Source organism: Scomber japonicus, chromosome 12 (assembly GCF_027409825.1).
Source record: "Scomber japonicus isolate fScoJap1 chromosome 12, fScoJap1.pri, whole genome shotgun sequence".
Taxonomy (NCBI): domain Eukaryota; kingdom Metazoa; phylum Chordata; class Actinopteri; order Scombriformes; family Scombridae; genus Scomber; species Scomber japonicus.
Window position 1 is genome coordinate 25,346,408 of NC_070589.1, and position 12,411 is coordinate 25,358,818.

Below are 12,411 nucleotides of genomic sequence, written 5' to 3' on the forward strand. Positions count from 1 at the left end.
GACTAAACAGACTTGGGCAGACAGAAATTACACAAAGCAACACTATATTTCACCAACTGATAGCAGACAAGTATGAGGTCAAATGAAAGTGTCTGAAAACAAATCTTAAATATTTTTCATTGATGAAAAATTCATGACTTTATGGAACATGAGGATTAAAAAACTTCTTATTATTATTCTTTATATTTATTCTTTATATTATTATTAAGAGATTAACACTCTCATACTCAGCTAATCTGCTTCATCAGGTGGGTGTGGTGTGATCTGACTTGATTGACAGCAACCAAACAACCCACCAACTGTCATCAGACTCTTATTTGGACGTTGCCTACTTGTGATTGATACACAGGAGTATGTGACAACTGAGCCCCGCCCACTTGAAACCAGTGAGAATATAACAAATAAATAAATCAAAAAAACATAAAAATGTCTCAAGTGAAAAAACCCAATGTGTATTCAGATCATAACTCATAGTGAGAGGCTGATTAAGAACATTTGTTGTCAGGGGCTTTAAAGCAAAGCGAATATAGTATTTAACATCTTGGTTGTACACTTTTGTTGTACATAGAATGGAGAAAAAATATATAGTGGAATATATAATTACAGATCATATATATTGTTGATACTGTCAGTGAGTAGCAGAGAAATATGACAGATATGCACATGTGCTCCTTGGTTTGTACAGTATTAGTAGTACAGTAGCATCCTAGTGCTGATCTCTACATTTAGCCCATTAACTCTATTATGTGTAAAGCCCCTTACAACAGTAACCTTTGCCTTTGAGCAACTACACTCCTGACTCCCCTCTCACCTCTCAACACTCTCCCTTCCTATTCCCTCGCTTTCTCTCTTTCCCCCACGCCGCCTCGCTCCTTCCTTCGTTCATTGAAATTCAGGCGCGAGGAATGTGAGAGGAAGGATATCTCATGTGCGTGTTTGCCTTGGCATTCAGGGTTTTCCGTAGCCCTCAGCACTTTGGCCTGACCGGGCCTTTTCTAACACCTACTGCTAATGGTTTCTCAAGAAGATAAAGTCATTGAGGGAGGTTTAGGGGAATAATGGAATAATGTGAGTGTGTTTCCACATCAAGCAATTGATGGATTTCTAGTGTAATACAGATTTAGCTACTCAATTTCTCCATAAATGCAGACAACACCCAGACTGTGTGATAAATTGAAGCAACTGCTATTATAGTGCATTGTGGTTTGAATTTAAGTGGTTCATCCTTTTTAACAACACATATTTTGGAAGTACTCAGTTTCCAGTAATACTTTAGGATCACTGTTTATCTTCTAGATGTGAATGTGTTTATCTGTCTAAGGTCATCACGGGATATGACAAAAAAAGAAAGAGCAATAGTTTTTAACCAGGAGAACAAACGGCTAATTGTGTTGAATCTCTCATTTTATCTGCATTGATCTCATTTTTTAATATTAATATTTTTTTCACTTGACTGTCTCCATAATGCAGTATATCTTGTGACTTTGTTTCCCCAGATGCCTCAGGTCTTGGACAGGAGCTCCGAAGGGATTGACCTACACTTCTGGGGTCAGGTTCTTAAAGGGACGTCGGAGAAGATCCAAGTTGTAAGTGCTCCAAAATCCATCAATCCCTTCAACTCATGCTTCTCTCTTCTCTTCGGTCCTGCAGGATCAGAGGCCCCAGTATTTTTAGCCTGCAGGAAACTCGCCTCTTCCGCTGCTCCCTGTTTGAGAATCGCTCACAGTGGAGGCTGAGTGATGGGTTCAACAATGTGGGGTGTGCATGCGTGTATGTGTGTGTGTGTGTGTGTGTGTGTGTCTGGGAGCGAATATGTATGTGATAATAAGCACACAACCTACATGTGGACTCACGTGATATGTATGTTAGGTATGTTAGGGTGTGGTGTTTTAAGTATGAATGTATGCGTACTCACAAAGGTTACATAACATAGGTTGTGTGTATGCATGCGAGTGTGAGAGCAAGTAGACTCCGATGGTATGTGTAAGTATAGATGTGCATCTATCTCGTTTTATTCACCGGATATAAAGAATATAAATGCAGATCAGAATAGAATAAGTACTCTGAATGATTCTCTATGATGTTCCTTGGTTAATCTTTCTGTATTTTAGTCTCTTTATGTTTCTAAATTCTTCCTGTTTTATGTGATCAAACCCTCAAACTTCTTTGGTATTCAGAACAGAATAAAATGTAATATAATGAAAGAGACTATTGTAAAGACCTAGCATAAAACAATCTCACTTCAAGGTCAGTTATCTGTAGCCTTTAATCACACCACATGATTGCTATCAGCAGAATTTGTGATGTTGTCATGGAGATGTTTACATTTCTATTAGTGCTTAAAGGATGTCCTTAATGGGACAAAAAAAAAATCAGCAGTCAGCTTAGTTTAGTACAAAGACTGGAAACAGGGAGGGACGGCTAGCTTGGCTCTGTCCTAAATTAACCAAATCTGCATACCAGCACCTGTAAAGCTCATTAATGATTTTTAATTATTTGATTAAATTTGTTACAGACACATAACATATTTTGATAATAAAAAACAAACTATTCCTTTAAGGACTTCTTTCCCAAGCTTAAACTGAATTTTCATTGTTGAAACAGCTGTTTCCAGAAAATGATCTCACCACAAGATCCATTTATTTGCTTTTCTGGAACTTTTAGTCATAACACATACAGATCTGTTTTTCTGAAATAGGACACAAATACAAACACACACATAAAAAAAAGAAGGATTAATGCTGAGGAAGAATGCATAAAAAACAGACACTATAGCCTCTTCTTTATCTTCAGCTGTCATGGATGTTATGAGCTCTTGAGGGGCTCATCGAGGGGCTCATCGTCCTTTTGGATGAATATTGAATATAATAGAAATTGAATGGAATGGATTAGAGGGAGAAGATAACTATAAAAGAGTAGAGTTACAGTACATTAACACCATTTGATATGGACTGCTTGAACACTTTTTCTCCCTCACTAATCTCCATAGAAGTGTTTATGAATTGCATCTCTACCAATTGATATAGTAATTAAAAAAATCAGACATACACACACACACACACGCACACACACACACACACGCACACACACCTATTGATAGAAAGGATGACTGGAATTGTCTCGTGTGTTTCAGCACGTTCACTGTATGTCCCAAGGGGGGAAAGTGTATCACATCATCGCCATAAGCACGGGGTGAGAGAGAAAGAGAGGGGCGGGGGGAAGGAGGGAGAGAGGAGAGGGAGACATTTCTTGGAGGTGACACATCCTGTAGGTGGGACCTTCATATCACCGTGGTGACAGAAAGGCTAGCCAAATGCTCTCATTGCCCACCTCTCCTTCCTTTTAATTTAGTGTTTGTGTGTGAAATAATAAATAAGAAGAGGGAGGAAAAGGGAGTGAGAGCGAAAGGAACCGGGGGGTGGGGGTGGTGGGAGGGGGGAGGGTTTCAGCAAGTGCATATGCACACACAAAGGTTATGTTTGAGTGGGGGACATAGAAAAGCAGTGAGTCATTTTCACACACTGACCTTTTAAACCCGTTTGATTATCAGTGTTGCAATATAGTCCTACATTAGAACCTGCAGGAGGGTTTATATAACTAATAGTTCTAAAAGTACTAAAATCAGTGCTTATGAACAAATATTAGTGGATCTGATTTCCTATGAGACCATCTAAAAACAGTTATTTCATTTTAGGTTTATTTTTTATTAACTGATTGTATCTTTGGAGCAATGTGTGATTAATAGCTTGTTTTAATGAACAAAACCAACTCAGCCATAAAACTGTAATTATTGGCAACCTTCTCTTTTTCTTTAGAAAGGAAATGATACTTAGTGGGGAGAAATGCACATGATGAAGCTATTTTTGTTCTATCAATTGGAGGATATTTAGTCCGCCCCCTTGTCATGTGAGGTGAGGCATCTGTCCAAAAAGTTTGCTTATCTTTCAAACTATTGTTTTCTACTTGATTGTTTATTTAATAGAATTTGTTCAGTATGAATGAATATGAACAGCATAAATATACCTACCTTGTATATAATGATCTATTAAAAGGTCAAATAGCTCAAAGGTAATTATTTATGCTTCCAACATTCAAATATCCTGTTGGGTGGTGAATGAAATTCAGCTCTGCTTGGCCACACTGATGACCAGACGTCGGTCAAAGAATATGAAAGTTAGGGAAAGTGAGCGTCAGAGTGCAATTGTTATGTGTTAGTATGTATGTGTATAGAGTTGTGATCGTGGCTATGGCTACTTAAGTTCATGCATTTACTTTCCTCTGTGTGTGTGTGTGTGTGTATGTGTGAGTGTGAGTGTGTGTGTGTGTGTGTGTGTGTGTGTGTGTGTGTGTGTGTGTGTGTGTGTGTGTGTGTGTGTATGTGTTAGTGTGTGTGTGTGTTTGTTTGTATGTGTGTGTGGTCTGTGGACAAAAGCTGTGTCCCCAATTTTGGGTCAGCAGTTAAGGTCATGGTTAATGTGAAGGGGTTAGGCAAGTCTCTATGGTTACGGTTAGGGTAACTGTAATTAAGTCTAATAATAGAATAAAAGTAATAAGCCCAGTAATGCCCCCAGAAGTCACCATGAGCTGGTGTGTGTGTGTGTGTGTGTGTGTGTGTGTGTGTGTGTGTGTGTGTGTGTGTGTGTGTGTGTGTGTGTGTGTGTGTGTGTGTGTGTGTGTGCGTGTGTGTGTACTGTATATCTGGGTCAAATCATTAATATGAAATGATTAAAGTTGTTTCAGGTGAAATTTTACATGTACACTTTCCTGCACGCTATCTAACTAAACTCATGTTCTATATGTATACATCTAATATCTCATAGAGGTCAGAGGGCTAATTAGGGAGTGTTAAGATGCAAACTAAGATGGTGTATATACCCCTGGGTCAAAATACAGCCTGGCAGAGCCTCTTAGTCTGGATTACACTGTTTAGCAATAGTAAGAGATTACCCATTTCCAAAGTACTACTGATTCATAGATTAAAAACTGTTATTTTTAATCTATGTCTATATGTGCCCTGTTGCACAGAAAAGGTGATGAGATGACTTCAACAGAGGTAACTTCTAGAAGATGTTACCAATTATGAGAAAGTCTCCTGTTTTTGTGTTTCACAGCTGATGGAGCGGGAAGGCTCTCAGGAGCTCCTGAAGGCCGTTACCTCTCTGTTCAGAGCTGGAGGTCCGCCCTCCTTCACCCAGCTGATGTCCAGCGTGTCCAGCCTCTTCTGTGGATACCCAGAGGGAGGTGGCTCCAGGGTGCTGTCCTTCAACTGGTATGAGGACAACAACTACAAGGTGTTTCTAGGGGTGAATGGCACCAAGAGCTACAACTATGTCTATGATGACACCACCAGTAAGTGAAGAAGTCCTGAACTTTAAATGCTCTAATTCCACTTTATGTACTGTACTATATACTGTAATTATTAGCTAATTAGAATATGAAGCACATACTGTACAAACAATCATAGCAAACTGTTTTTTCAGCTAGTATACAATAAATTAACAGAATATTGAACAAGACTGAAATTGAGAAAGCAATCTCAACATGAGATCAGTTAAGTAGCTGTTTGGAGCTTTCAGTCATATCACATGATTTTCTTCCAAAAAGACTGACCCAGTTATCTATTAGGTTGTAGATGTTAAAATATCCATGTTTCTGAACACTTTAAGGACTTCTAATCCATGTTGTCATAAAAATTAAGGTTCAAAGGTTCATTCTTGATCTTGGATGGCAGATCAAACAAATAATCTCTCCAGATTGTCCGTTTAATAGCTGCTCTAGATCAACAGTTCACCCAGTTGTCATGGATGAGCGGTGAAGGCAGAAATTAATTAAACTTGAACTCCAAATATTTTAGTCTTTATTTATTTATTTATTTGTATAGCCTTTCTCCAGCTGTTTTGACCTTCTCTATTCTTTATGTGTATTGCAATTTGGCACAATAGTCTCCAACAACAACAGCAAAATTATTATGTGTGTAACATTTTTGAGTATGCATACTTTTGTCACGCTATATTTTAAGTTTGCATATCACATATCAGTATTGTGACATCACAGATTTGACCCATAATAGATCAAATCATATTAACTCACACCATTGACAAGCCCTGACTGGACAATTTAACATACTTTAATGTTATTGATAACTTATTCGATATTTTCTAAATGGAGGCCAATTGTAGAGGATATAAGAAAATATCTATGACCTCTGAATGATTCTGTAAGAAGCTCTTTAGTTTCTCTTTCTGTTTATTTGTCTCTTCATTCTTCTACATTAACCGCTTTTGCAATTCTTGTGCCGATAGCTCCTTTCTGCAACTCCCTGATGCAGACCCTGGAGTCCAACCCTGTCACAAAAATCGTGTGGAATTCAGTCAAACCCCTGCTGATGGGAAAAATCCTGTACACCCCCGACTCCCCCGCCGTCCGCAAGATATTAAAGAGTGTAAGAGAGACCACCTCCTGCCCGACCCCTAACCTCTCTCTCTGTCTCTGTCTTTCTCTCCATGTCTCTCTGCTCACTTTTTCTCTCCTTCTCCATTTCTTTCAACACGCTCAGTATCTGTTTATATGTGTCCAGACCCCCACCCTTCTCAGGAATGAGCTGACTACCGAAGCGAAGGAGGGTGGAGGGATAGGGAGCAATCTAGTGCGGTAGGAGGGAGGGGAAGAAGAAGAAGAGGTGGGGAGGTGTGGGGGGGTTAAACAATAAATTGAATGTGAGGGAGCAGCAGTGAAAGGAAAACAGAATGTTTTTCAGTCTGTCATGACTCATTCATTGATCCTGGCACAAAGCAGGTCTCAATTTAAAGGGGAGATTTGTAAATGAGCTGCCCCGGAACTGAAAATGACCTTGTGTGATTGTCTGTCTGTTTAGTATCTGTCTTGTTTGAAGTGAATGCAGTCGAGCTTATATAAATAAAATGTTTCTGTAGCATTCATAAAGCAATGTTTTTAACTGTTGCTTTTTGTGAGAATGTTTTTCTTGTAGATAGAAACTCACATTCATTCCCCTTTTGTGATGATACTTGATTATATATTGAATTGATGCCTCTTCTACTGTATATTTGCATTGTGAACTTTGTCTTTTGTGTGTCTGTGAATTTAGGCCAACACAACATTTGAGGAGTTAGAGAGGCTGAGGAACATGGCCAAGGCGTGGGAGGAGATGGGACCTCAGCTCTGGGCTTTCTTCCATAACAGTGTCCAGATGAACATGATCAGGGTATGAAGCAGATAAGCAAAACACATATACTTTCTTCTCCTCCTTAATGACCAATGTTCTTTGTTAATATGGTATCCAGCCAACGTTCTCTGGTAAATAGAGTAACTATACTCTTGTCCAAATCGCTGCAGGACACCTTAAGAAACCCGACAGTGACTCACTTCATGGATGAAAGTCTGGAGGACACAGATTTTACCACCAAAGACATTATTAACTTCTTGCACAATGGTCCAGACGAAGAGAGGGAGGTGGGCATGCCCAACTTTGACTGGAGGAACATTTTCAACATCACTGACGAGCTTATACGCACGTTCAACCAGTATGGAGAGGTAAGAAACAACATCATATTCCTCCCCTTCCAATGAAGAATATGCATATGCGTCATATTCTTTTTTTTCGGTTTGTATTTACTAAGTTTCCCAGGATGAGATGTTTAGTCTTTTTGTTAGACCAGCTCTCAGTTCTCCAGACAGGAGCATCAGTCTTCCAGGTCTGCTCCCAGGAGATTGCAGCCAGGCCCCTTTCAAATAGAGCAGGCCACTTAGCACAGCTTTAGAGACGCTCTCCTGTCCAGTAGGCTGAAAGGTGGAGAGAACAAGCCTGCTGTCACCCCCCTCCCTGGCTTCCTTTGTGAAACCAGTGATAAAGTGGAGAGTAGGTGGGAGCTAGTTACCCCCCCCGCCTATGAGCTCAATGCTGCTTTTAGTGTATGGCCCCGCTTTGAAACAGACCCCTGCGCCTGCGGATAAAAGAGGGCAAATCACTCTATCCATCCTTCACGCCTTCCCTCTCGCCTCTGATTTAAAGGGCCTGTGGTTTTAGAGAGAGCCCTATCAGTGCAGGCATCTCTTTGTCTCCAAATTCAACGCAAAGACTCCTCAGAGCCCCACAAACAAACCCAGGCGATTTGGCCAATTAGATATAGCTGTCAGCTAGCATTGGCCCATAGGATAACTGCTGCAGTTAGCATTAGGTCCTCTCACTCTGTCAGGGGTATGTTTCTCACACTGAAATCCCATTGGAACATATGTATCAGTGAGGGTCTTTCTTCTCAGCCCATCTCTGACTGAACATGATTGTGTTGTGAATGTATGAGCAGTAAAGATGAATGGGGAAGTGGTTTCTCGTCTTTCTGTGAGAGCTCTCGGGGCATTGTACAGTAATGTGAATGGAGACATTAGACACGGTGTACATGGAAGTAGGGGGTTAAATAGCAGTGTGTGTGTGTGTGTGTGTGTGTGTGTGTGTGTGTGTGTGTGTGTGTGTGTGTGTGTGTATGTGTGTGTGTGTGTGTGTGTGTGTGTGTGTTGGGAGTTTCACAGGCTAATTACATGGGTTTCATAGAGAGTGTGTGTGTGTCAGACAGTGTACAGCATGTGACAGTGTGAGCTTCAGAGTGCAATTGTTATGTGTTAGTATGTATGTGTATGGAGTTGTGATCGTGGCTATGAGTGGCTATGGCTACTTAAGTTCATGCATTTACTTTCCTGTGTGTGTGTGTGTGTGTGTGTGTGTGTGTGTGTGTGTGCACGTGTGTTTGTGTGTGTGTGTGTAAAAAATTAATTTAGTAGCTCAGATTTACCCATGCCACCAGATCAATTCAAACTCACATAACTACCCACAGTTTCCAAAGATTATCAATAGTGCAGCAAGTTCTTGAAATTTTCTTACAGACTGAAAAGAATAGTTTTTTTACTGCAATCCAGTACATGAACAAATTAGACTCATTTACACACTCACCCAGTCATACTTTCACCAACCTTTACCAACCTTTACCACTCTTTTTTCCCTGTAGTGCATCAGCCTGGATAAGTTTGTGGCCTTCAGTGATGAATCCCAGATGATCCACCAGGCCTTGTATCTACTAGAGGAGAACAAGTTTTGGGCTGGTGTGGTTTTCATGGACATGTATCCCTGGACCACAAGTGTCCCACCACATGTCAAGTATAAGATCCGCATGGACATTGACGCAGTGGAGCGCACCAACAAGATCAAAGACAGGTCAGTAGCCAATGTGTTTCAAGTTTTATTACAAGAGATGCACTGAAGCATTAGTTTCTAACCTTTTATGGCTTGTGATCCCTTAAAGTGAAGCAATTTCTATGTGTGACCCCTTGTCAAAAGCTGTGTATGCCCATGAGTGTCAGTGGCTCCACCGAATAGTTTCATTCAAATAATTGTTTGAGATATAAAAAGGTAATGTCCAGTCATGTATATCACAGCAAAAATATATTAAAGAATTGTATTAATAGATTTTTTGTGTGACATATTAATGACCTTTTCTAATCCATTAAACATACTGTGATGTATGTTGTTTCCAAACCACTGGTGGGAAATAACCTATATAAAAGTTACACATACATGTTTTATGAACAAAATGACAGGCCAATTATAGGTGCTTTCCAATACATTTCAATGTAGCTGATTAGTACATATACACAGCAGTTTTGTGAGTTCCAAGAACATGACAACTTCTCCCTTTCTACATTTTTTTCTGCTGCTACCGCTGTGTTAATGATGCAATTTAGATGGATTTGTCACATTCGTCAGAGGAGAAAAAGACCCCTGTGATTTCTAAAGTTTCTCAGTGGTTCTATTAACTCGATACCTGAGCTTTTATACTCCCATGTGAGGCTCTTGCTTGCATTTTGCTTCTTTCTTTGATCTCCCACTCATAAACAGACAGTATGTCAATAGCCCCACGGGGTGAACAAACAGTTTTAGCTGTTTACAGCGGTAATGGACCCAGTGGGAGTCCTCCCTCTATACAATTGAATAATCAGATTGTAAAAGGGCTTTGCCTCTGACTTATCCGCTTAAGTAAAAGCTGTGTACATGTCGTGTGTGTGGCTTTAGAGAGTTTTCCTTTAGGCAGTTTGATTATTACAATATTCTGAATGGAGATTTAGATTGGGATTATTTCTTACAACAAAAAATGAATTAATTGTTTATACAGTATAACCTGTTTGTATAACCACATTTTAGCATATAGACCACCTTGCCATCATTATGATCCCTGTGTTTTCTCTCAGGTACTGGGACCCCGGCCCCAGAGCAGACCCTATGGAGGATCAGAGGTACATCTGGGGAGGTTTTGCGTACCTGCAGGACATGATTGAACATGGCATCATCAAGCTTCACACAGGCAACGACTGGCCACTTGGGGTCTACGTTCAGCAGATGCCCTATCCATGCTATGTGGATGACCTGTGAGTAAATCACTTCACAGTCTCTTCACATGGTGGATGCTTTATCCAAAAAGTTCAACAAAGTATGTTAGTTTTTTGCCCAAGTTCTGTTAAAGCCACTATGTCCATAATTTTGATGTGATTTCAGCATCCTTAAAATTCAGCTGGAACTGGTTCCTGTTAGGAAACGATGAAGCTATATGAGTCTCAGTGGAACATTTTTGCAGTTTTTGTGTGCTTTCAACCCATCCAACTCAGTGTCTGAGTCAGATATATGGGAGGTTGTGGTGTGGATAAGGTCATGGGTGCTGCCTGCTATTTTTGACATTACCACTGGGGGGCACTAAAGTCATACATTTTCAATTTATACACATGCTGGTTTCAAATTTGTTTGTTTCAATGAAAGTAACCAACAGTGAGTTTGAGTTTTTTTAGGCTGTATATTTATGTTGATGAACAGGAACAGACTTTTCATATGCAATCCTAAGCAATACAGACATAGATTCATTTTTCAACACAGTGATTCTCAACCTGGAGGTCGAGATTCCTAAAAGGGGACACTGGATTATTCAAAGAGGACATGAGATGATAGGACAGGATAGGATACAGTATATATAAGTTTATATTTTGTTTTAATTTCCTTTTCTTCTAAGTTCTGCCTTATTTCTTGTGGGTTTCTGTATATTACCTCCACAAACCAATTCATTAATTAGTCAATCAGCAGAAGATTAATCAGCAACTATTTTGATACTTACTACTGTAACAATTTAAAAAAATAGCTGGTTTAAAACCCTCAACCCTTTGTTTTCCTTTTCTTTGTCGAACATGATGATGAAATTACTATTTATCTGTTTTGGACTATTAGTCAGACAAAATTAGACATTTGAAGATGTCACCTTGGACTTAGCAGGTATTTTTCTCTGTTTCCTGATATTTTATGGACAAAACGATTATCCAATGATTTCAGACAATAATCTGTAGTCCATGCAACATGTGAAAAGGAGTCCCAGGTATTCTTTTTTTAAGGGGTCACAGGCCAAAAAGGTTGGGAACCACTGTCTTATCCTCTTCTTCTTCTCTATCTTCATTCTCCATTCTTCTTTCCTCCAGCTTCATGATCACACTGAACCGCTGCTTCCCGATATTCATGGTGTTGGCTTGGATCTACTCTGTGTCCATGACTGTGAAAAGCATCGTGCTGGAGAAGGAGCTGCGCCTCAAAGAGACTCTCAAAGCAATGGGGGTTGACAACGGAGTCATTTGGTACACCTGGTTCATTGACAGTTTCATCATAATGACTTTAAGCACGGCGCTGCTCACCTCCATCGTCATGGTGAGAAAACAGGGGGAGTAAAAGAGAGGGCGAGGTTATTTTGATTCTATTATTCTATTTTTTTTGGTTTGGAGGATTAATGCTTTATAGAATATAATGACGCCCTCTTGTGGATACTTTTAAAAAGCTCTGTTTAACGTGAGGATTAATCAATACAAAATAACCAGTTGATTTACCTTTCTTATTTTATTGCTCTGCACATGACACTATTACATCAGAGCAGCTTTTCTGTTATAATATATCTTCAAAAAATTGTTTAATGTCTCTCTTTGGTTTCTAGATGAATAGTTATATCATTTTTAAAAATGTTCTAGTGTATATCGTGAGTACTTTTTACCCTGTGTCTCTCTCTGTCTGTAGTAAATATCTTTTTGTGTGTGTGTGTGTGTGTGTGTGTGTGTGTGTGTGTCTCAGGGTGGGAAGGTGCTAAATTACAGCAACCCCCTCCTTGTCTTCTTCTTCCTCCTGACCTTCACTGTTACCACCATCATGCAGTGTTTCCTTATGAGTGTGTTCTTCAACAAAGCCAACCTGGCAGCTGCCTGCAGCGGCATCATCTACTTCACCCTCTACTTGCCCCACATCCTCTGCTTTGCCTGGCAGGACCGCATCACCAAGAACATGAAGTTGGCTGCTGTATGTTGATTTCACGAATACAGAAAAAATGC

The 12,411-nt window shown here is 39.8% G+C and overlaps 1 protein-coding gene across 2 annotated transcripts in view; it reads left to right on the forward strand.

The window, feature by feature from the left end:
- The window catches only part of LOC128368927 (retinal-specific phospholipid-transporting ATPase ABCA4-like), a 37,232-nt gene that overhangs the window by 3,945 nt on the left and 20,876 nt on the right, over positions 1-12,411 (forward strand). For both annotated transcript variants that reach the window (XM_053329850.1, XM_053329851.1), the window contains exons 7-15: positions 1,497-1,586; positions 5,112-5,349; positions 6,303-6,442; positions 7,106-7,222; positions 7,354-7,551; positions 9,018-9,223; positions 10,255-10,431; positions 11,521-11,743; positions 12,158-12,379. In XM_053329850.1, coding sequence (XP_053185825.1) covers positions 1,497-1,586; positions 5,112-5,349; positions 6,303-6,442; positions 7,106-7,222; positions 7,354-7,551; positions 9,018-9,223; positions 10,255-10,431; positions 11,521-11,743; positions 12,158-12,379 — 1,611 coding nt within the window. The remainder of the gene's footprint in view (positions 1-1,496; positions 1,587-5,111; positions 5,350-6,302; positions 6,443-7,105; positions 7,223-7,353; positions 7,552-9,017; positions 9,224-10,254; positions 10,432-11,520; positions 11,744-12,157; positions 12,380-12,411) is intronic.